We start from the raw sequence: 25,491 nt of genomic DNA, 5'->3' as shown, positions 1-25,491 counted from the left end.
CCTTGATGTCTAGTCTCTTTGTACCAGCTCTTCCAGTTCTGGCTTTTTTATCTTCTCTCCAGTTACTTTTATCTACCATAACACAGATTTACAAGTTTTTTCTTTCCTGACCTGCTGTCCCCATTCTCTCTGGAAATTATTGTTTCTCATTCCTTTTCCTACTCTTTCACTTTCAAATTTCTACCTCAGTCTTGATTTCCTCTGCTTTCCTTTTTGTCCCAGCATAATCCAGAGTGCAGGTGTAACTCATGTCTCATCTGCATTTAAAAAACGCTGCCTGCATCCAGAGGAGATGGGGGCATTACTAGGAGAGAAACAGAGAGTCTCTGTTCTTTTTTAATGTGTATACCTGGCACAGTCCATCACAGCCTAGAGGCACTTCATTTCAGCCAGGGCATAGTCAATGCAGTTTAAAACAGAGATATTACAAGTCCCTGTTGAGGTAGAATAACATTCATAGCATGCACATCTGCAAATAGACTGTGCTTTTATCATAAAAGCATATAGTAGTATTGTGTACAATACATTCTTCCTGTTTTAAGTTGGATATAGCATGAGCATCATTTATATAACACTGTGATACAATACAAATATTTTAGCATAATTTTGGTATAAGCTCTGATATTTAAAATGTTTGTGAAGAGCTTCTTCTTAAACATTCCTTGCAATAATTTGATAATGCATCTCTTCACCCCCTTTTCCATAATACTTATTCCTGTCAAGAAAATTGAACTGGAATTTTTTTTCGCTTGTTGAAGAGAAATTCAGTGATTTAGTTCAGTAGCAGAATTGATGAACTATTTTTCTGCAATGAACCTTGGAAATTTTGGTCCTAAATGATTTTAGATTCTGTGTTCCTCAAATCACATTTATACCTGAAAAATAAAAAACCTTATTTGCTCTCATGATTTATTGCTGTATAGTATGCAAATGTATTGTCGCTGAGGTTGTAACTAGTTCTTTATTCATCTTTATTTAAATGTTTCATCTGTGTAAAGGAATAGAAGGAAAAATTAGGTATATACTAAAAGATACATTTTTACTTTTAAGAAATAACAGAGAGAAAATAATGTTAAAAAAAAAAATCTTGAGAAAAAAAAAAGCCAAAAAAAAATATACAATATAATTTTCTTTTTCTCTTGTACTGTACGATCCAGGGCAATAATAGGACTAAATTAGATTAACAGTCAAATTTTTAAAAAAGTCTATCTCTTATGTTTTCCACCTGTTCTTACATACCAGGAAGAAGATGAGACTCCTTGTATTTCTACTAATTTGCCAGTGTGCCATACACAGTGTCAAAACGCACAGTGCTTCATATCCCAATGTCATTTTACTGATGGCTGATGATCTTGGTATTGGAGACCTGGGATGTTACGGGAACAGAACCTTAAGGTATGATGATACATTTTTGGGGAGTCATAGCTTTATATTTAGTTTTTCTATGGATTTTTAAAGCTAAAAACCCTAAAACATTCAGAGATTTGGTTAGGTTCTTTATAAGTAACCAAAGTTAGTAACCTTCCCAGAGAACAGAATATTCAATCTTTGTTTTCTTAATAAGAAAAGAAGACTTTGATGTATTTATCCTGCTGAAAAGTTTCATCACAAACAGAGAATTGAGCAACCAGCCAAATAAGGGTAGGTCTAGAGAAGCAAAGTATAATCAAGAACTTTCTTTTAAAATATACATGATGCAAATGCTATGAATTAAGCATATTTTGAAACACTAGTGATTTGAGACAAGCTTACCACTAAACAATTGGAAATAAAGTGCTGATTTTTTCTTTCATTTATCCTCATGGTGTAGTCAATAAATTCATTAAAGCAAATGTTAAAATACCTGAGAAATACAGCAGTGTTCCCCAGTATGATCCTTACTACCAGTTTAGGTATGACAATTGTGTAAACAGTGCAAGTTGTACCTAGTCATTGTGTTTCAGTGGTGCAGAGTCTTTGACCAAGTTAAACAAAAGCTTCAGACTAAAAGTACCATCCTGAAAAATGTTAAATACTCCTGTTCCTGCCAAAGTTAGTTAGAAGTAAAAACTTGTTGTAACTCAAACTCAAAAAAACCTCCTCAATTTACAACTTCTAGTTTTAAACAGGAAAAAAGTATATCCAACACCAGTGCTTGGATCACTCCCCTCACAAGGACCAGAACTGCTCCAAGATCTATGTTCTCTCTCTTTTGATGTTACAGATAGCAAAGAAGTCTGTTGGAAAACTAATGATTCTGACTATTCACGTTTAGATGGTGGGAGCACTACTAGTGTGCCTTGAGGTCATGGTCATTAATCTCCCAAGTCAGGGACCTATTAGAGCAGGCTGCAGCTCCTGGCCAGTCTGCATGCCTAGTTTTTTTTCTGTAGAACCAAGGGCACAGGATTTCTTCCTGCAGGAAACAGTTTTCATCTGCATGATGAGCCAGGTCACAGACAAGTTTCCCATGCTGATATGGAAACTTGGATGTCCTCCTGGGTCTAATATTGCAGACATAGTCATATCAGAAATGTAAACATTGTTACTATAGAGCCTAAGACAGAGACATAACCACCACACAACATTACCCCTACACCAAATGACTTTTGCTGGGGAAAGACAGAAGTGACACCAAGTAGGGAGTAAGGAAGCACAACCTTTCTCCCATCTCTCCTCTCCCCATTGCTGAAACAGAAAGGCCATGTAAGTAGCAAAGTTATATTTCTGGGTCAAGAAATGCATTAAAAAGCGTTGCAATACAGTAGTATGTCCAGGTGTCACAGTTTAGTACTGACCATGAAGAGTAGATGAAAGTGGGGAAAAAGATTTTTGGCACAATGCCACAGTGTCTCCTTCAGTGTTGACACCTCATGTGAAAATATTTGTCTTAATAGTATTTAGAATTGCAACACCAGCATAGTTTTGATAATTTGCATACAGTAAGTCTTAACTTGATTTTCACATTAATTTTTGTCTCGGATGCCTTGATCTCACCATGCCCATTTCCAGATAATCATCTTTGTGGGTTTTTTGTCTTGTCTTTTTTTTTCCCTGCTTATGTGTTTCTAGAACCCCTAATATTGACAAGCTAGCAGAAGAAGGAGTGACACTTACTCAGCATATAGCAGCATCCCCACTTTGTACTCCAAGCAGGGCAGCTTTCCTGACAGGGCGATATCCTATCAGATCAGGTAAAATATCATTATTTTATTTATATATAAATATAATATTTTATTTGCAGTAAACTATGCATTTTTTTCTCTGGTTTTTCTTGATATCTTTATCATTACTGGGTTAGGTACTCATTTCAGTGACTAATCAAGCTCAGCAGAGTTGGTCAGCATTGGAAATCTGCCATATATATGGGAAATTTTCACATTTCAGAAGTTAACGCAAAAATAAAACTTTTATTGAGAAAAAGATTTTTCTTTAAATACTGAGGAAAAAAAATCTGATTGTCGTTATTTAACGTTAGGAGCAGACAAATTCCATCAACTTCCTCCACTGCCCATATGACCCTAGGCTCTTTCCCTCCCTCCCCAGTTGCATTCAGATTCTCAGGACATTGGCGGGCAGTCTGAGTGTTGAACATCAGAGATGCATCTAGAAAAACACAATGGAAGAATCCAGTGTAAATCTTTCTGCTCAGACATTTCTGTTTCTATAAAAGCTTTTGGTTTAGACAAATCGTTGTGGGGTTTTTTGGGGGCGGGAGGGGGCAGGAAGGACAGTTCATTAAGGTATTTCAGCAGCCCTTAAAACTAGGAATAAGAAAGCAAAAAGTGTCCCTTCTTTTTAAGTATTTTTGTTCAATATCTACCCGTACACAGTGTTAAGTACCCTATGAATACATGCATTTAAGAACTTCTCTTACTTTTAAAGTACCTGATCCAAAGCCCATTTGAGTCAGTAAAGATCCAGTCTGTTTATTTTAGTGTGCTGGGACTGAACCCATCAGTGCTTAGCCATGCAACTTTAACATTCCCTTAACATCATTTTTATCAAGGATCATTATACATTAATCAGATCACTTGTTCATTAGTGATAAAACATCCTGTCCTTGCTTCTGGGAATGAAAGCAAAGCAAGACTCTAGAGCCTACTTGATAGGTTCGTGCTCATTCAAATCAAGTAACAAGCTCTGCAAAAGTGCCAGCTAATATAACTTGCTAAATTTTCCATTACATTCAGCTGCAAAGGAAAATTTTATATACCTGTTACAGCTATATTGCTATTAATATTTACTGTAGGTAAAGCCACAGGTCACTTTCCATTATGATCCTTTTTCTGAAAAATTAGCATTTGTACTGATTTTTTCCTAACCGATCTGCTCTCAGTCATACCTAATCATTTCTGTGTAGGTGCAAAAATTGAACTTTGTCTTAATTAAATTACGAAATTGCTAAATATGGACTACTTCCAAACATCAGTGAAGAACTAGTAAAGGTTCATTATAGAAGATACTAGGATCATGATGTGGAGAAAAATGTTAGAAATTTAAAACGCCTGCTAGCAGGGCTGAAGAAAAATATTCCAAAATGGAGTATTTGATGAGACAGAAACTCAGAGTAAGGTAATGATGGAAAAAAAAAAATCATGGTTCTGTACTTTCATTCTGGTAACTTAAGGGAATTACACTGATTTCAGTTACAAGAGATTGAAGTATGTAAAAATAAATATAAATAAATGTATAATAAATATAGATATGTATAGATGACTAAAACTGCCTAAACTGTTGATCATAAAGCTAGCTGGGGTGAAAAACTGAAGTCAGCATTTGAAGGGTAGGTTGAGCTCTCTTTAATAAACCAGTCTAACGAGTCTTTTTCACATCTAACCACAAGGGATACCTGAGGGAAGATTCTGGTTGTCTACATCAGTCACGTAACTTTCACACTGCAATCATCCACTTGCATAATTCAGACTTCCTGGAGATACATCTGCACAGATTTGCATAGATATTCTGTGTTCTGTCTGTCTATACTCAGAGCCAGCTCTCATTTGGAATCCTAGTAATCTAATTTTCATGAACCTGAGCTCTCAAGTTCCTCATCCTGAGAGTAGTTTATAAGCTCAAGTTTGTGTTCCTCAGACTCTCAATATATAGAGATTATATGCCTTATTTAGATGTTGTCTTGTTAGCTGATACCTGATGCTACATTAATGCACTCTGTGTGCATTGAATCATGTGTCTTCATGCTGTTGGAGCACTGGTCCTCTCCCATCAAAGCTGAGTGCCCTAGCCACTCTCTTTCCAGAATCAGACTCTCTCTTACTCTTTTTTGACCTCATGATATTTACATGCCCAGCTGTAAGACTGCCCTGTTTCAACTGCCTTCTCTCAAATAACCTTAAAGGCTTGTAGAAAACCGTGTATGAGGAAAGTGAAAGTTCTGAGAGTAGAACTTGGGCGTGATTTTGCTTAGTTCTCAGCTCCATTCCTTCACCATGTACAAGAAAAATAAATTATGCAAGCTCAACTTCTTTCAGATATGTTATACCTTAGAACATCTACAGAAGGGGCTGCAGCTGTTTAGGTGATGGGGCTGGCCCTATGGTTATAAGCAGAGAATTTTTTCTCTGCTTCTCAGTTTCTGGTGTCAATACAGAAAAGACCTCACTTAGCTAAATGGATGATTGTATCTGCCACTCACAACATTTAATGTCTGGTGGTAGAATGTCATTTAAGTGATACCACCTAAAACAAAAAAGTACATGCAGAAAGAATGAATGGAAATTGTTTCACTATATTATCCACATCTCATTCATTTTCATTGTATTTAGGAATGGCTGCTTTCTCACGAGTTGGTGTCTTCTTATTTTCTGCCTCTTCTGGGGGACTTCCTTCTGAAGAAATAACTTTTTCCAAACTCCTGAAGCAGAGAGGTTATGCAACAGCTCTAATAGGTAAAATTGCATACATGTACAGCTTTTTTTTTCATTCATTTCAGTCAAAAGAATGTTAGCTTTCCATATAGGCTATTAAGAGTCTGCATTCAGGTTTTTTTCCCCACAGCATAATGAGTTTATTTTTCTGGCACAAAGCTGAGCACATTCCCATGCCTGTGTGAAACACTAATCAGCTAAGTATGTCTAATTTACTTGTGTAGTTATAGTCTCATCGTGCAAGGTACTGAAGAAACATGATGAACAAATTAAAAATTAGTCAAGCTCTTTAAAAGTTTTCAGTATAAATAAGAATTTGATTACAAGAGAGAGACAATGAGGGATCAATTGCAGAGTACAAGTCAGCACAGTAGTGGGATTAATTTCACCAGTTTTCAAATATCCATAAAGTAGATAATGTAGTATCTGGGCTAACCATCTGGATTCTCTTCTTAGTAATCAGACAGAAATGGGCATTTCTAGGAAATTTGTCGCATCCTGTGGTAGATGTTTAATATAAAAATGTGTTTCTTATTATAAAGATAGTTCAGACAACTAACTGCAGTATAAATATCCAGTGATAGGTAAAAGGAATCCCACTAGATGAATATTAAGCAGATTTGGAATTAATATCATAAAGGTATAGCATTTAAATAATATGATTTTTTTCCCCCCTCATTTGGCCACTGACTTATTCAGCACTGCTTACATTTTAGAAGATTTTTGTGAAATACAGCTTGTATTACATAATGAATTTCTGTACTGGAATTGCCAGGAAATAGTTGTTTGGAGAACATCATACTGGAATGTTACTAAATTAATTTAGATGATGGATGCACCCAATTTGATTTTTAAATGTAACAAAAGCTTTCAATTTGGGGAGTACTTTCTGTTTAAAAAAAGCAGTCTGTTTAGCAAGCCTAACAATTCACACCACTGTTAAAAAAACTCTGTATTATATACATAGAGCTAACCAGTGTCAATGTTTCTAACTAAAAATCCTACTTAGCTATACCCCAGTCTTAGAAAGTGTAAAATACCTTGATGTCCTGAGAGATTCAAACCAGAAAACTAGAAAATCTTAGCAGAAGTATATTTAGTGCAGGTGTATTTGAACCACGGTGCAAAAAAGCCGTTCATAATTTGTCATGTTCATGGTGGAGTTAATTCCTATTGCTTCATATTCAGTTAAAGACTGCAAAAAAATACTTTTTTCTGTTTGTAACAAGCACTGCAATAGAAGTAATTTTCTGGGACTGACCTAGTTAATGTTCTTTTTTTGACTACTTTCACTGCAACATGACAGCTTGCCACTTAGATCTCCAGAAGTTATCTCCATGATGCTTAATGAACAATTCTTCCAAGTGGCCTGAATGATAGCTATGAAACCATAAGATGTAATTTTACCATATCCTTAGAGTACAATAAAGGCTTCCAAAAATCAAGAAGTGCATTAAGGATAAAGCATATGTAAATGACAAAAAGAAAAATTACATATATTTGAAGACTAGATAGGCAGACTCTGATACCCCAACCAGCCCATTTTCTGCCTCTGCTGGTATTCTTATCACATTGTATTGGTCTAGGTCAGGGAGTCTTTGCTTGGTTTAATCTAACTCAGCAGTTCCCAAACAATTAATTGTCAAATCCTGCACCGGTGATGGATTGGCATAAGGGTAATTTGAAGCCTTTCAGTTCCTCAAGCCTGTACTGTCACTTCTCTTTTTTTTGCCAAGTTTCTCTCCCCTTTACTCTCTGAGGACATTTTTTTCTTCCTTAAATGCATTTTCCCTTCTTTTTTAATTTTATTCCCTCCTCTGAATATATGCTTCCTCTTGCTTGATACATCCCTAAATATATTTTAGCTATAAATCTACTTTATGTATACACTTTTTTACCTCATCATTTTTCCCCTGTGACACAAAGAAGGTGACATCCAATAGATTTGGCAGGAGGAGACACAGTCAGGAGATCTGCAACAAACCCAAATTTTCTCAAAAAAGGCAGATGCATTGAATATGTAATATTTCATCAGTTAAGGATCCTGGAGCTTAGCAAGAAATGTTGATGTTTTGTAGGAAATAGCTATTCATAATGCAAAAATTCCACTGAAAGTAGATTGGTGTTATTTTAACTATGCTATACGCAATTACAGTTGAGTACAGGTCAGCTTTTCCTCACTACTGTTATCCAGTGTGTTGTCTAACATCAAGAGAAGTTTAAAATCCACCTATGTAGCTTATCTCTAAAGTTTAAAATATTAATGGATAAAGTGGGACTTGTAACTTTCCTCCAGAATGAGGTGTTGTAATATTTGGACACATCACAGTAGTGGTGTGACCAATACAAGATTGGTCAAGTCTATGGAGTAGGATTAATAAAACAGTTATTAATAGAATGGCTTAAAATCTGACCATATTAATAATATATGCATATATACATTATATTATTATTGCTATGAAATTCATATAAATATATTTCTTTGAGCACATAAAATATTTGTTTGCATCCTGCTCTGCATCTTGCATCTTCCTGTTTATGTGAAGAGCACAAAATCATACCAAAAGAAATATATAATTACATACAACTCAGTCTTCAGATTACTCCCTTTTCAACTGTCTGAGGGAAAAGTAGAGAGAAAATGTGAATTTTTGCTGCTTTTTCAGCATTCTGAATTCTGAAAACCTGAGTTCCAAATGAAGTTTCTTGGCTGAATAGGACTTGCCTCTCATTTCCACTTGCCTTTCATTGCATTGCTTTTGCTCTGCAGAAATCTTAATTGTGGCCAAAGGAGAGGGAAAAAAGCCTAGGTCTCAAACTATTAACATACTCATAATTTACAATTAACAGCATAAATTTCACTTAAAAGCTTGGTAGCATCTGCTGAAATGCATATGATGCTTGTGTGAAGTGTCCATGCTATGAAGCTTCTCTTGGCAAAGAGGTGAGAGCATTTTGCACTGCTCTCAGATTCAGAAAGGCCCCAGAGTGTAAAGCACATTACAATAATCTGTTGAAACGCTAGCTTAAGGCAGGGGTTATTGTCACAAGGAATGAAACAAAATGTGTTGTAGACCCAATCATCACTTGCTTTTTAAGAATAGCACAGGGTATCAAAACCCTCTATCTTGTCAGCCATTTGAGAATGGCAATTGTGGCTTTCCGTCACAGCTGGCGATATAATTTGAGCGAGTGCTTCTGTTACTTTTCCCAGCTAACCTGCTGTCTGCTTTGTTTGACTTAAGTTGCTTCTGAACAAATCTTTTTTTGAGGCCCAAGTTCATCCTGACATTGAAAAATTTGTTGTGCTTGCTAAAACCCTTTCAGTAAAAATAGGTTCTATATTTTCCCCTGTCCTAATTTGTTGTTGCAAGATTCTCTGTCCTGGCTTGCAATGTCTAGTTTTATTGATATCCAGTTTAAACAAATGTCTTTATATCATAATAAAGTATATTTAATTTTGAGGGGTTTCTTTTTCATATTTTTTTACTGAATTATAGATGATTTGAAATTGACAACTCACAGCAAAGAATTAGAAATGAAAGCTTTAAGATTATTTGTATTCGTGATTATAAGCCTGTACCTTTATTTCAGTTATGTAACTTGATGGGAGTTGTTTCATGCTCACCTTGCTACACATCTGGCTTTGTGATTATTCCATAAAGACAGTCATGTAAACCTAAGAGAAAACACTTTATTGTGAGAGAAAGCATTTATTTTCCAGAGTCTGTGTCTTTGCTTGCTGGGTATGAAATTCAGAGTTACAGTCTTAGCTAGCCCTTTATGGCACCATTATACCATCTAAAAATTCAGTACAGTGATCTGCCTTGCTGTTTTTGTAATCAGCCACAATAACATTCACTGGACCACATCAAAAGTAATGACAGGAGCCATTCTGCCCACAGAAAGCAGAACACTGCCTCAGGTGAGGGGCCATCTGACAGTAAGTGGGAAAACTTCCTATGGAATGAGAAAGCTGTAAGAGGCCTCCATTTCACTGGCACATAAGCAGACCTGAAAATGCTTTTATACCTGCTTCTCTATGATATACAGAAGGTATTTCTAACCTAAGACCATCAAGAGATGTACGAGGAGACCTAGACTCAACTAAGTATTCAGTTAGGCTCAAGATTTTTATGGTGTTTTTCTTCACCTTTACTGACAGATAAACTTAGGCACACGATGTTCTCATCCCATACCTTAGTTCTGTCGTTTGTGAAAGAGAAGTTATGACATCGAGCCTATTTGCTAGGTACTATTTGAAATAATCAGAACTGACCCCCATCTTCACCCTCTTTAGTACTGCAGTACCCACATTTGTCATTGCCAAAGGCAGAAATGCAGGATGAATATGCTGCTCTCTAGACCCAGGAGATGCTCAGGACTGCCTGCATCAGGACTCTTTCTTACGGACGTGTAAAAGCTGGGATAGTTGGGAAGGGGGAAGAGTCTATATATGCCTTTTTCCTTTCATGTGCTTTGTATCATGTGTATCTTGAAGTCTCCAGAACAAAATATTTCAGATTTTTGGGGGCTAAGTTATGGGGTTGAGTACTTAATGGGTTTGTGGGGTTTTTGTTTATTTCTTTTAAGATCACAACCCCTGAATTATGCTGGCGACATTTAGGTATTTGACTCAGAAAAAATACATAAAATTTGGCCCAGCAATATATATTGTCACCTGTTTTGTCAAGGATGACATGTTTTATCAAATACCTAACACATTTCCTTGCTGAGACCAAAGAGCATAGTTCTAGCCATAAATTATGTCAATAGGCTTAAGTTAATTTGAATTTTTTTTAATTATGCATTTGAATTAAAAAAGCAGCTACAAAACAGTTAGCTCTGTTGCACTAAGTGGTGCATAAGCATATCATAAGGGGTTGTACCTGAGTCATAGAATGGATTACCTAGATACTTACTGTAATCAGCATGAACATAGATTATGATACTATAATTCAAATCAGACTCACTGTTTTCTTGTGTCAGTCAGTGTCCAACATCACTGAGAATTAGAGTGATTTCCTAGTGAGACAAAATGCTGTGAGAGATAGTATTTGGTGGTAATTTACTTGTCACTGTTGTTTCTTTTTATATATATATATATATATAAGTAAAATAATATATATAAATACAAAATAATCTCTCTCACTATATGTACATGTATATAGTGAGGGAGATTGGTGATTTCAGAGATCTTGAAATCATTTAAATAATAAATGCCGTGGTAATTTCACTATTCTTGATTATTTCCTGTTTGTTACTGTTTTCTTTTTTCTTTTTTTTTAACTTGTCAAATGTGAATGATTTTCCAGAAAAAAATCAGAAAAGATATTTTGTAACTCCGTATTGGTTCTTCCTAAGAAAATAGTAGCTGCTACAAAATGGTATTTTCTAATGACTACTTAACTACACATGCACAAAGGCTTCATTTTCAAAGTTAACTACCTGTTGGGGCTCTGTTGCTCTTCAGTGACCTGCTAGCCCGCTCAGAATTTAATGGTCTCCATTAGGAGCAGTGCCAAACTATTTCTAACTAAAACGAAGAGGCAGACATGAAACAAAGTCTTTGATGAAGGCATAAAGAAAGATTAGATAGAAAATAGGGATCCACACAATAAATGCTGGGATCAGGAGGATGTCAATCAGATAGTGACAGTTTCATGTTTGGAATAGCGCATATAATAAGTTTGATGATTTAACTACAGAAATGCTCCTTGTCCTTCTCTCTTTGTAGGAAAGTGGCATCTTGGGATGAACTGTGAAAGCAGTAATGACTTCTGTCATCACCCGCTCAGTCATGGATTTGATTACTTTTATGGGCTTACCGTGACCAATTTTAGAGACTGCAAACCTGGACAAGGCAGCGTATTTTTAAAAGGGGTTCAGAAAACTCTTGTCATCCCAATCCAAATTGCTGGAATCACCCTGGTCTCTTTGGCAATAGTGCAATACGTTGGCCTCCTCAAAGTACCTTTCCAAGCATTGGGTTACTGCTTGATAATAACCGCTATTTCACTTGCGGTTTTGATTTTTTTCTTTTATCATTTTCGACACTTGAATTGCTTCTTAATGAGGGACCATCAGATTATCCAGCAACCGCTATCCTATGAGAACCTGACTCAGAGACTGACAAAGGAAGCTGTGCAGTTTATAGGAAGGTGGGTTTCTAACTATGTTATAAGTTAATTCTGACATTTCACTATGACAAGGCTTCTGAAAAAGTAGGAAAAAAATGTGAACTGGTGGGCATAAGGAATATGTCATTATTTATCATCATCATTTTTTTCCTTTAAAAGATGACTGAAGTTAATCATTCTGGTGAAAGTGACTGTATTTTTCTATCAGCTATGTCATTATTTTCTCTATAAAAATGAAAAACTATTTATGTTTACATGTTTCATAAAAATTTGTCAAAAAACATCTGACTTTTTTAGGACTTTGATTCTTGAGAGTTTCATGTAACTTGAAATATGAAAAATCTTTTGTGGTGTGACTTAATTATGTGAAAGCACAATGCAGATTCATAATCCATGACTTTTCTGGAATGGGAAACTGCTCTTCATCATTGGTTTGATGCATCCATTAAATGGTATTGAAAAGGCCAATTTTTTTTAAGATGCTGTCATTTTAGATGCCTCCACTTTTATGACAGACTCATTTTGAAAAGATTTGATTTATAGAAGTTAGGATTTTTTTTTTTTTTTTCTGAAAGCAATGATTTTTTAATAACCATCACACTGGGTCACCTAAATATTGGATATACAAAATCATCCTAAGTCATTCTTCATTTTTGCAAAGTTATCTACTTTGGTGTAATTGTTAACACAGGGCTTTCAATGGGATCAAATCATAAAAGTATACATTTGTATATTCTGAAAAAGAAATAGATATATTTGGAGCAAAAAATTTTATCCATTTCACTTCTTGAAAAATATGCCGAAGTATTTTTCTCAGTCACTTTTGAAACAGATTGCACCATTTCTAAAAAAGTTAATCAAAAGTAAAAACATAGTTCTAAGACATAAGAAGTCTCTTAATTACTATTCTGAAAAGTATGTACCAGGTTGTTACTGTGAATACATTCACATGGTATCATTGCTGAATGAAAACTTATACCAAAGAATCAGAGGTTAAATTTTCTACTTAATGACTGCATGCAGTAGTCATCAAGACTGTTAGCAAGAAAAAATATTTATCTAAAATCTTGATCTCATACTGCAATTTTTCTATCATTTCTATCGTTATAAATATTTGATGTGGCCATCTCTCCTCATCATGCAAAAAAAAAAATTTATTTAAGTAAGTCTTCCCAGCAGTCAACATTCTCATGAGTATTTATAAATAAACTAAAACATCTTTATTTTGTCTTGTCAATGGTGATAAAGATGCCTTCTCATCTACATTCTAATTAATTTAATAGAGAAGTACTTTGTTTACTACAAACACACACACACACCCTTTGAAAATTGTTGAGAGGTTATTTGCTTAGTGACCAGGCATTTGGTGATTTTAAAAGACTGTTGGCAGATTCTTCTGTGATTTTCAAGTATGTAATGTGCCTGTAGTGATTCATAATATCTTGGATATCTCTGAAATCTCATTGATTTCAATGCAGTGACAATAAAATGGTAGCTCCAAAACAGGTGAGTTCAAAACTGGAAATCAATGCTAGAAAATTTAACCTTATTAGTATTCATAATATGCACAGTGTTATTGTATAGCTTTGTCAGTGTTTAGAGCCAGCATCTATCATCTAAATCAGCATAGCTTTGTTGACTCAGCTGGAGGTAAGCGTCTTTACATCAGCTGGGCACTTGGCCCCACTTCTCAATGTAGTTTCCAGACAAAAGTGATATTAAATTGAAGTCAAGGTTAATAGCACATATTTGTAATTTACAATAAACTTTGTTACAGGAAAGCTACAATTATAATGATAATTATAACCCAGACAATTCAGAATCAATGTTGAATTAAAGAACATCCAAGCTTGTTAAGATATTGAGAAGCAATTAGGGCATTCGAGCAATCTTAACTGTGCCCTGTAGTGAATTCACATACAAAGTATATGACCATAAAACTTGCTCCTGGGGATAGGAGTAATTACATTAATAATCACTGAACTGATCTGGTCCATATGTAAGTGGGAGCAACAAAATCAATATTTGCTTTGACACACTGTTTCTGACATCATATATTTCATACCTGTCAACTCCAGTGCACCAGCAGACCATTGTTTTTATGACTAGTCTACTGACTTTGGCCATTTGTAGGGGAATGGCCGTCAAGAGGCAGCCAGGTTGCATCAGCAGTCAGACATCTGGCACTCGTAAGTGAAGAGCCACCAGGTTTTTGGAAGCCATGGATGCTCAACAGCATTCCCGTCATTTCACTTCTTCAGGGAGCAGTCTCCTTCAACCTTCCTTTAGCCACACGTTTGACTCAACACTTGATGTGTCATATAGGCTTATTTTGTTTAGATAATACAATAAGTAGCAAGCTCAGTCTTGTACACCAGTAATCCTTGGGCGCAAGTATACCAGAGGTCAAACAATCCTGAATTTAAAGAATTCAGAGTAATTCACCTTAACTGGTTCTTAACATACATTTTATCATCAAACTAAAAGTCATCAACTATCGTGCATGTTTTGATTGGTTAATTATCTTTACAATTAAATATATGATGGAGTTTCAATCTTCAACAGCACTGGTACTTCCTATATAGCCCTTTTATGCTATATTTATATATAATGTATATTAATATATACATAGTTATGTAACAGTTACAACATAAATGTTTTCTCTATGTAAGTTTATTATACCTAGTACCTATATTACATTTATAAGTTCTTCAGTGTTTAGGGGATGGACTTTCTGACATTATTCTCTTTTCTAGCTATTTTTCAGTCATATTGTCAGCTTTATGACTTCTTACCACATCTGATAATTTCTTCATAGCATATAGCTATGTGCTGTTATACTTTGGTGTGTTTTTAGGAGAGGTGGTATTGTATTTGTTCTCACTTAGTCTAGTATATGTGTATTACTGTTTTCATTTGTTCCTAGGTAGACTGAAAGAGAGCAAATACAAGATTCAAAGCTCAGAAATGGCACTGGAGAAGAATATATACAATTACAAACATCAGATGCAGCGTGTGAAAGCAAATACTACTAATTTAGTTGTTCACCCTAATTGTAGGTGGGCAGGTCAGCTCAGTGTATGTTAATTCTAATTACTTTTTCCCAAGAGCAAGTGTGTGTACATATTGTAAACCTATCAGAACACTCTGTAGACATTACAGTGTATTTGAAAGTCAAATGCATGCTAATTATTTCATGTTAAGTTCAATGAGGTTGTCACTCATACATCTTCAGCATGTTCTTTAATGACCAGCTGCACAGACAATCCAAATTTGGAAAATGCCAGAGACCAATTTCTAATGTATCAGAATTAACAACACAGAAGTGTCACACTACAATACAGAATACCTCTCTGACAAATTCATATACCTGATCACAATTAATAACAATGTTTTTAAAAAATCCTAATGAAATCTAACTTCTCAAAAACAGTATTTGCATACAAACATGTTTATATTCAGAACCTATGGTGAACATAAAGTTGACCAATTTTAATGCTATTTTTTTGGTCATAGATTGCATAAGCATAATATTAAAAATCTGTGATGAAAGTTAATTTTTTTTAATGTATTCTATTTCAGTTCTTGAAACACAACACATATTCAGATTTTTTTCATCTACTTCAGCAGACTGTGGTTTAGAGTTTTCCACTAGGTATGAAGATCAGGCAGTTCTCATCTTGTACTGGAGTTAGAGTTCTGAAATCAAGTTGTTTTATGTATCCTACAAGAATATTCCTTATACTTTACAGCAAAATACAAATTATAGAGAAGAGTTTATGCATCTTTGTATACACATGATGTATATGTGGACATAGATTAAAAAAGGGTAGTAACTTATAGACCATAACAGGGTTTCTGTGTTGGGTTTCATCCCTTTTTCTCAGACCTCTGCTTATTCCTTTTGAACAAAAAGCTAACAGGAAACAGATGTGTAATCTTATACTTTAGAACCATTTGAAAATGAAAGATTTAAGTAATTTAAGAATGATTAAGCACCTAACTAGTTCCGCAATGAGTGACAGCCTGCACTGTAAATGGAACACTTCTAAAAAGCAGTAGATTTGTATACTGGGCTCCAAAGTTTTGTGGAGGAAGGGGATTTAGTAATGAATATAATTTGTAGTAGATGAGAAATTTCTTTTCTTTCCCCATGCTTATGAGAATGTACTTTTTGAAAGGGAGAAAAAAGGTTATATAGAAAGGAAATAAAAACATATATGAATTGTGTACCTTAAGCATTTAAAGGAAGAAATAGACATGAAATTAGAGATGTCAAAAGTATCTTGTCTATTTGCATGGAAAAATCATTTCACAAATGCATTTATAGCAGTAACACATCCTATTTTTAATATCTTCTAGATAGAGGCAGATTTTCCTTTTTTTTTTTTTTTTTTCCCCCTTTCTCATTCCATTTTCAACACCTTTTCTGATTTTGATAAGTTACTTCCAAGTGGTCTGGAGTTCTTTTCTGATTTTGAAAAATTTGGAGAATATGAGATCTGTGTTTTAAGGCGTGTCTTTTAAATGAGTAAGACAGAAATGCTTATTCATGGTTTCATTAATTCTAACAAGGATTTTAGCACTGTTAGCAGTCAGAACAAAACAAAATCCAGCTTGTAGGACAAAGTCCTGCTTTGATACAACTAAGCCAAAGTTTACCTTTTCCTTCTGGAGGAATGAGAAGGCTTAATGAAGTGCATTCAGCCAGTCCTGTCACAAAGAGTACTGTCTAATTGGTGACCTAATCTGGAAGTAGAAGAGGGATCCATGGGAAATAAACATTGAATGAATTTATCCATTGCGGGGGATATTGTATAAGAGTGTTTTTAGTAAAGGGAGAATTACAGGGAAGGAAAAGTTAGGTTTGCATCTGCCTGTGTAACACTGTAACATATTTGTGCTAAAAATGTATCTTCATATTATATACTTAAACATTTTTGTTTTCTTTCATTTTAACTGTGACTGGTGTACTGTCACTATGTGAAAATTCCATATTCATACACGTTCAATAAGTTTTATTAAATTATAACTATTTATCCTTATAAGAGGTAATATATTTTATCTCTATGTCTTTTTCAAATAGTTCTTTGCAGGCTATTTTGGTCTTACGGGTGCATTAGCTGGAATTTATAAGACTTTGGGGATTACAGAAACAATTGTAAACCCAATTTTAAAACATCACAATGTTTGTCCAGTTCAGGCAAAGACAAGTATATCTACTTTTGTAGTCAGCTGCTGTGAATCGTAGTACCTCCACTGGTATAGGGGGTGTAGTGGTCTAATGGGTTAAAAATATGTACTTTATAACAGAATGTGAGGATAATTTCACATCTACAGGGGGAAAAAAAAAAAAAAAAAAAAAAGTCGTTCCAAAAGATCGTACTTGTAATTATAAAAAAGTTATAGTAAACATTATAATAAAGTTTAATTTAGAATTTCTTGTGAAAAAGTAAAATGGATCCCTGTCATGGTGTGTTCCCATTTCATTTCCAGTACAGAATTATAACTGAAATCTCAGTTTGATTTGACAAGTTCAGGCCAACAAATTCAGAGCTTGACCTGTTGGTCTGCTGCAGTGGTCTTAGTTTAACATCAACACACAGAAAAGCAAACAAAATTACCCAAGGTGTTTTGAGTGCAGCAAGCATTTAGAGCAAAACTGCAGGAAAAAAAGTTAAAAGTTAAAAGACTGTGTGAAGCACAAAGGCAGATTAGTTGTAACTTGCTCTCTCACCCACTTTAAAGCTGTGTTTTACAGCTCAAGCCTGAACTGAATCCTTGAGTAATGTGAAGGCTCCTCACTCTAAAAAAGAAGAACCTAGTGCTTTGCAATGCAGAGGAGTCACCAGCAACGTGATGCTTTTAGATGTTTTCAAGATCAGTTAAACACACATTAAAGAATGTCTTATGTCAGATGTGTGTAATGTCTCTGACTACTCAGTAAATTGAAAAGACTGTGTGATTCACGTTAGGATAAAAAAAATTTACTATATTTGAGTACGTGAATCTCAGATCTTTTGAAATTAAAGTTCCTTGTGTTTGAACTGTGTAAAAGATAGTGGCAATACGTTTTTGAAGGAGCTGTTTACTGAAGTGGTTCAGGAGTTAAGCTGTTATTGTCAAATTTCTCTTCTGCCTACTAGCTGATATTGTCATTCCATTTTCAAGGTCATGGTAAAGGTAGTCAGTTATGATTCTCCTCAAAGAGTTTTGGCAGGAGATAAATAGCTGCCTGTGATCTTTTGTAGGATATTAATAGGTGAGAAACTTCTCCACCTGACAGCGGCTGTCAATCAGAACCTGTCAATCTGAGTTGCAAAGAAAAGAATGATGTAGTGCCCTTCCACATCAATCACTGATTTGATGACTCTTCATGAAAGTTAGATCTTTGTGTCAATTCCACTAAAAAACCCCCAAAAACCCCAAAAAACCCACCCCTGAGTTATTATCTCTTGATAACTGGAGGCTTTTGAGGCTTTTAGCAATACAGGTATACATTTAGAAGTATACACTATCTCTATGACATTAGAACAAGGCAGTTTGCATGAAAAGTAAATTGTGTTTATGCCATTATAAGTATTAAGTAAATTTTTGTGGTGTTTTACCCTAGAATTTGTACATTACTCTCAATTCAGTGAACTGTGTTTAAGGAAAAAGTCAAAGATAATCCCATGCAGTAAAAAAACCCAAGTTGTAAAACAAAAATCAGTTGCCTTGCAGAAATGTTCTTTAATGAAAGGTCAATGTTACATTAATGTACATGTTAAATATTGCACTTTATAAGTATACATCTTTTTTTACTTACAGTGCTGATATTTTCAGTCTTTTTAATTGACTCAGAAGTCTTGTGTTATTTGTTGCTAGAGTAATGAAAGGTTCTCACATGTATGACCTCTCAAATAACAACAAACACAGATTCATGGATAGTGGATCTCTTATGAAAAATACTGTCTTTTCTTTGTTTTTTTGAATCTGTACTAAAATAATACAGAATACATGCACAAATACTTGAAGGGAATTTAAAAATATTTGTTTTCATTTTTCCACGCAAAAATGTTCTGTTAGGTTTTTTTAAAAAGGAGAAACTTAAAAATGAAGAAAAAGTCCCAGTCAGAAACACACTTATCAAGTAAGTCATCTGGATAAAATTTTCCCAGTTTACGTACTGCTGTGTATGCCAGTATAAAAGAAAGCTTTAACCATGCAACTTGTGTAAAAATAGATCAAACCAAGGAGAGAGGAAAAATGGATCGTAAATATACTAGATTAAGCCTAGTTACTTTTCCTCAAGAGTAAAGTATTGATATCAGAGGAATCCCTTTTATTAAAAGACTTTTTTTCAGGTTCTAAAGGTTAGAATTTTTTTTTTCTTCATTTTAAAGAAACTGTACGTGCATGTCTGTATTGTTCCTCCTCTCTCTGAAGGGTGGATGAAGCAACTGCATGAGGAAATAGATAGTTGATGTGAATCACAGGTATTATCCACCACAGATTGATGAGAGAAAATATGGTAAATAAAACCAAAAATACTCTGTAATTCGCTGTGTGCTTTAGGGTGAGATCCAGAAAAGTTTTCTGGGTAGTGCTTTTGTGATTCAACTGATATTTACAATATGCATAATGTACTACAAATGCTGTTAGAGCGTATAGCAGTAAATTTGGCTGGTACTGCACAATTTTAAGTAAAGTTTTATAAATAATGCATAAGAAAAAGTTCTTACTTGAGCTGCGCTTTCACAGTCTGCTGGAACTGATCATAAATATGTTGAGAGATCACATGAACAGCAAAATTTACAGAGAGTCTGTTTATTGCACTCTTTCTTTTGTATCGATTCAGGAAATAGACTTAAGACAACGGTGACTGTTCATTAATGAGGGGAAAACTATATTAGTATGTACTTTGAGATTACTTATTCTTTGGTACAATGTACTTGTGGTGTTATGTACTGATCACATGCATACACACAGAGAATATTAAATGACAAAAGATTTGGTCATATACCTTAGTCCAGGATAAAGGAGGAAAAGAAGTACTATAATGCTATAATTGTATGTTTGACCCTGGTCCTCATAATAGTCTAGATGATCTGCTTCCATATGACCTTGTGAGGAAGGTAATTCTGTTTCACACATATATGTAGCTCTAAAGGTATGTTTTTGAACAGTAATTTTATTTCAGCTTTTTAATATGTACTTCTAAAGTGAAGAGAGGTGCTTGTAGCCAGAAACTGCTGGGTTCCTGGCTTTAAAAAGTCCTTTTTAATATATATAGCAAACTAATTAGATTTTGTCATTTATATTATCTTTCAATTCAGTATACAGTTAAGAATGGCATTTTTACTCTGTGTGTGTGTGTTCACACAATACTCCTTTTCTTCCTTTTGTTTTTGGGGTTTTTTTGAACTCTACTGTAGAAAGATTTCTTTGTAGAAATTTTATTATAAAATATACTAAGGGTTTGGGGTTTTGTTTTGTTGTTTCTTTTTTTTTTTTTTTTTTCCAGGAACACTGATGCACCATTTCTTCTTGTCCTGTCTTATCTTCATGTTCATACTGCTCTATATGCTTCAGAAAATTTCAGAGGAAAGAGCAAGCATGGTTTATATGGGGATGCAGTGGAGGAAATGGACTGGAGTGTAGGTATGTTACATGTGCTTCTAATATCAATGGAGGGAATTCGTGGAAAACTTACATTCATGTCCACCAAATGCAGACTTCTGTGTTTTGGATGTCTATGGTATATCTGACATACTTGTCCTTTACACTTAGGGGAAAGAGTAATTCAAAAGGCACAATAGTCTGACCTCTTGTAATATCTATGACCAAATTTATTGTGTCCTACAAAGACCTGCTCTCTTCTTTGACTGTGAAGGTAGTCTATACAGAATGGATTTAGCAGAGATATGGACACCATTAACTGTGAACTTTTGAAGTACAGTAATTAAATCCAACCCCACGAGCTTCTGTGTGTCATCTGGTCTCTGCAGGTTGTCCTCATAAAACAATATACTAATTCTAAAAGTGATCATATGGTATTGATATCAAAATATTTTCAAATAAAGTGACTGCAATATGCACTGTTGGCAAAAGTAGTTTGCTAATGATTTTAGTGAGTTCTCTGAATTAGTGAAATCACTCAGGTGATTTCTGTTCCACTTCTGTTCATGAAGAACAGTCAAAAGCAAACAATTTTCCCTTCAGAGCCTTCCATTCTCTTTGAGGCTGGAGAGAAGTTGATCATTACATCTTTCAACAGGCTTCCTGTATCTCTAGATGTATTGGAGTGACTCTCTGATTCCAGAGATAATCAGCTGTGAAAACAACTAACAGTTCATACTTGAAAATAATCATATTGGAGAATAGCAGTATTAAGAGCTAAAGACAAGCTTACATTCCTGCTTCCTACATACCCAAGCCAAATCTGTTCTCAGTACAACTCGGTGCAAATTGGCTTTCTTTAAGAAAGTTTTGCTTCCTTACTAAGTTGCTATAAACAGTTATTTAGCTTTGGTGCATACATATTTTTAAACTATGCAAACATGTGCAGTTAAACATAATGTATATTGCTTTGCATATTTTACATCAAGAAGTCTAGTTGTAGAAGCTACAGGATGAAAGGCAGCACAGCACATTTAATGACTTGTAATATATTTAGTGCAGTATTTGCAAAAATGGGGAAAACCCTTGTGGGAAACTGATACACTTAGGAAGGGTTTTCAGTGTGGGAGATAACAGAAAAAAAACCTCTTTTGTAAATCAGGTTTTGTAAAGAGACAGTGGCTTTCATTACAATTGTATTACACCCTGAAGCTTTGTCACTTCTGTCAGTGGCTACCAGCATTTGGTAAATCAAATGCTTGCATTAGGTAAAAGTAAGCCTGTGTTGTTGTCTGTTTACATCCACATTGTAGTAAAGCTACAGAGCATTAGCTGGTCTTACTGTCTGTGCTTGATTTTACTACTACTTTTTCTGTTTCATGAAACTTAGCTTATTCCAGCCTAATTGGTCATTTGCTGCTGCCATTACATTTTGCTGCCTCCTTCAGAGTTTAAGCAGCAAGTTGGAAACCAAGGCAGCTGATGTGCTGCTGTTTCAGGCTATTTAATGATGCAGAAGTGGTAACAGATTGAAGACCACTGCTCTCTTCCAGAATGACCACAAGCTCTTAGGACATGTGTCAAAGAAACCAAACTGTAAGACAGAAGCATATTATTAAAACAGCTTGGGATAAATCAGAGCTACAAATATAGTGGTGATAACATAGGAATTTCAAACAAACTCAGATAAGATACACAAGTTTCCTCATGTATTGTCCTTTACTGTTCATGACAGGAGCATCAGGGGCAGTGGAGGTAGTTAAATCAGGAAACAGATCCTTGTCTGTTATTTACTAGTATACAAACATCAAGTATTGTTTCAGCTGGGGGTCTGGTTACTTGGTTTTGCTTATGCCTTGTAAGACTACTCTGTTGACAGATAACATATTTGCTCCAGGAGGCAGAAAATATGTCTAGTTCCTCTGTTACTTTCTCCTCTATTATTAGAATGATGAAAAAACGTTATGGCTGCCATTTCCAAAGGAGTCTGAAGGAATAATGTAGCTTTTTTTTCTTTTTTTTTCAATTGAAGGGAGTACTTATTTCCATTAACCTCCATTGAAAATTCCAGTCTTTAATACATCAACTATGTCAGACAAAGTAGATTTATTCACTGTACTGCTGATGTCAGTAACCAGCATTTTCTTGGAATGCTTCTGAAGATGTTACAGTAGAAAAGCCAAACAAAATTGTCTGGAAGAGCTGAAAAAGTAAAAGCTATAAGCTTTCTACAAAGGGAGGTTTTATCATTCACTAGACAGAAATTAGTATTTATGCATAGATAAATGTAACTTGCAAAAGCAATAAGAACAAAATAGTCCAGATATAACAATATGCTGCAAAACCTCCTAATTAAAGACAACACAAGCATAGTAAGAAAAAATGAGTGTATGAAAAACTGCATTATAGTACAACATCAGAAGTCTTTGACATCTGGTAGGAAAAGAAACACCAGCTTTAACGCGGTTCTAAAAGACACTTACAATGTGTTATCTGCTGACTGGGAAATGTGGAAAATCTTTGTGGATCATTAAAAAAAAAAGAAAAGAGTAGAAGAGAAGTCACAAGTAGAAGTAGAATTTAGCACTGTCAGGTACCAGTGATGAAAAAGTTATATCAAGATTGGACTATGAGATGCAAATGAAATATTGTTTCTGATTTGAGAGATCAGCTGAAATCAGAAAGAAGACTTTAGCTGCCATTGCAAGAGAAAAAGCAACAGTCTTTTTAGTAAGACAGAGAAGTCCACTCAGACTGAGAATCCTAAATAAAAGACAACTCAATTTTCATTTGTTTATTTATTGAGAATCAATTACCTAATTGGACAATAATTCAATTATAAGGCAATCTCCATGCTACAAGGAGAAAAACCTATAAGACACATGAATAAAATACTCCTTTGAATATTTCATGTTGGTGACTTCTTAAACCAATACTGAAGAGTATGATTACAGTCCATGTCAAAAACATGAAATACAAAGTCTCTGGATAAGCTTTGGGACTGTGTGTGTCTACTGCTTTTGCATACTGATGTGTGCATAACAGAATTCAATGTTTAAAGCATTCACAGTTACAATGTCACTGCATGTGACATGCCTTAGAGATTTATTCTCTGTCTAATAACATTAATTTTATTTCAATGTAGGCTAAGCACCTTATTAACGCTATTAATTATAATTCATATGAGAGCAGATGAAATAATCTTACAGTCTAAAAATAGAAGAAGAAATGATGAATAAATGAATGAATGCAATATTATCCTTTTCTTTCTTCCTCCCTTCTTCCTTTCCTTCGTTCCTTCATTCCTGATAGAGGAAGAGAAATGGATATGTTCAGAAATTGTTTTTGATGTAAATTACATTACACTAATTTAATCCAAAACAGATGACTGCAAAGAGTTTTGGAGCCCCCTGTAGACTTGAATGCAAGCTGTGTGAAGACACATTAATTCAACACCACTTTTGCAAATGGCTGTTTATTGTTCTGTTAACAGTAGCTAAACTGCATATCAGTTCTTTAATCCTTTGTGGAACAATCACAACTGAATGGCTTAAGTGCAAAAAAGTCTCAGAAACTGTAGTCTGACACAGGCTAGGTAACTGCAGAGTGGGGGCCTTGTCTGGATATATTATGTGAATGTCCTATAAGCTGAAAAAAACTTAACTGCCTCTCTGCTATGATCTTTTGATCTGTCTTAGGATCAAGTTATGCCAAGAAAATATTACCATCATCTGTTGTTACTTAATTAGAAGAAAAGGAGTGGAAATAAATCCCAGGTATCTTACATGTAACTTTTGTTAGAAATATCTTAAAATGTTTAGTAGAGTTATATATGAAGAGAGTAGCTCCGCAATTCCCCAATACAAGAGGGATATGGCACTACTGGACAGTGTCCGGCAAAGGGTCACAAAGAAGATTAAGGGACTGGAGCATCTCTCCTACAAGGAAAGGCTGAGACAGCTGGGAATAGAGCTCTCTTCAGCCTGGAGAAGAGAAGGCTGAGGGAGGAGAGGGGGGGGCCAGGCTCTTCTCATTGCTGCCCAGTGACAAGGAGCAGTGGCACAAGCTGAAACACAGGAGGTTCCCTCTGAACATCAGGAAAAACCTTTTACTCTGAGGATGACCAAACACTGCACAGGTTGTCCAGAGAGGTGGTGGAGTCTCCCTTCTTGGAGGTATTGAAAAGCCATCTGGATGTGGTCCTGAGCTCCAAGAGGCCCTGCCTCAGCGGGGGGTGTGGGCAAGGTCCCATCCAACCTCAACTCTTCTGTGATCCTGTGAGATGCTGAAGAAATGAAAAAAATCTATTCACTAAAGTCAATTCATATTTTGAAATAAATCAGACATAACCTTTAAAAGTCATTCTAGAGGTACCAAGGAACTCTTCACTGAATCAAACAGAAGCAAGATACTCTCATGATACTATCCTCCTCTACTCCTCTCTTGTGAGAGCCCACCTGGAGTACTGTGTCGAGCTCTGGGGTCCCCAGTACAAGAAAGCCTGGACCTGTTAGAGGAGGGCCAGGAAAATGGTCAAAAGACTGGAGCAATTCTCCTCTGAAGAAAGGCTGAAAGAGTTGGGGTTGTTCAGCCTGCGGAAGAGAAGGCTCTGGGGAGACCTTATTCCTGCCTTTCCATATATGAAGGGGGCTTATAAGAAAGATGGAGAGAGACTTGTTACCAGGGCCTGTATTGACAGGACAAAGGACAATGGTTTTAGACAGCAAGAGGGTAGGTTTAGATTGGACATAGGGAAGACATTGTTTACAATGAGGGTGTGAGACACTGGACCAGCTTGCGCAGAGAAGTGGTGGATGTCCCATCATTGGCAGTGTTCAAGGTCAGGTTGGGTGGGGCTTTGAGCAACATGACCTAGTGACGAC

The 25,491-nt window shown here is 35.3% G+C and overlaps 1 protein-coding gene across 5 annotated transcripts in view; it reads left to right on the top strand.

The window, feature by feature from the left end:
* STS (steroid sulfatase) overlaps positions 1-25,491 on the top strand; it is a 114,961-nt gene that overhangs the window by 23,961 nt on the left and 65,509 nt on the right. For 4 of the 5 annotated variants that reach the window (XM_074814891.1, XM_074814890.1, XM_074814893.1 and 1 more), the window contains 5 exons: positions 1,243-1,395; positions 3,052-3,173; positions 5,766-5,888; positions 11,605-12,028; positions 20,514-20,650. In XM_074814891.1, the coding sequence (XP_074670992.1) occupies positions 1,250-1,395; positions 3,052-3,173; positions 5,766-5,888; positions 11,605-12,028; positions 20,514-20,650 (952 nt within the window). In that variant the 5' untranslated portion in view covers positions 1,243-1,249. The remainder of the gene's footprint in view (positions 1-1,242; positions 1,396-3,051; positions 3,174-5,765; positions 5,889-11,604; positions 12,029-20,513; positions 20,651-25,491) is intronic. The other variant, XM_074814894.1, reaches the window with a different exon arrangement.

The sequence above is a fragment of the Strix aluco genome, chromosome 2, assembly GCF_031877795.1.
Source record: "Strix aluco isolate bStrAlu1 chromosome 2, bStrAlu1.hap1, whole genome shotgun sequence".
NCBI classification, from domain to species: Eukaryota; Metazoa; Chordata; class Aves; order Strigiformes; family Strigidae; genus Strix; species Strix aluco.
Note: the sequence above shows the minus strand (reverse complement) of the source record. Positions and strands in the feature narration are given on the sequence as shown.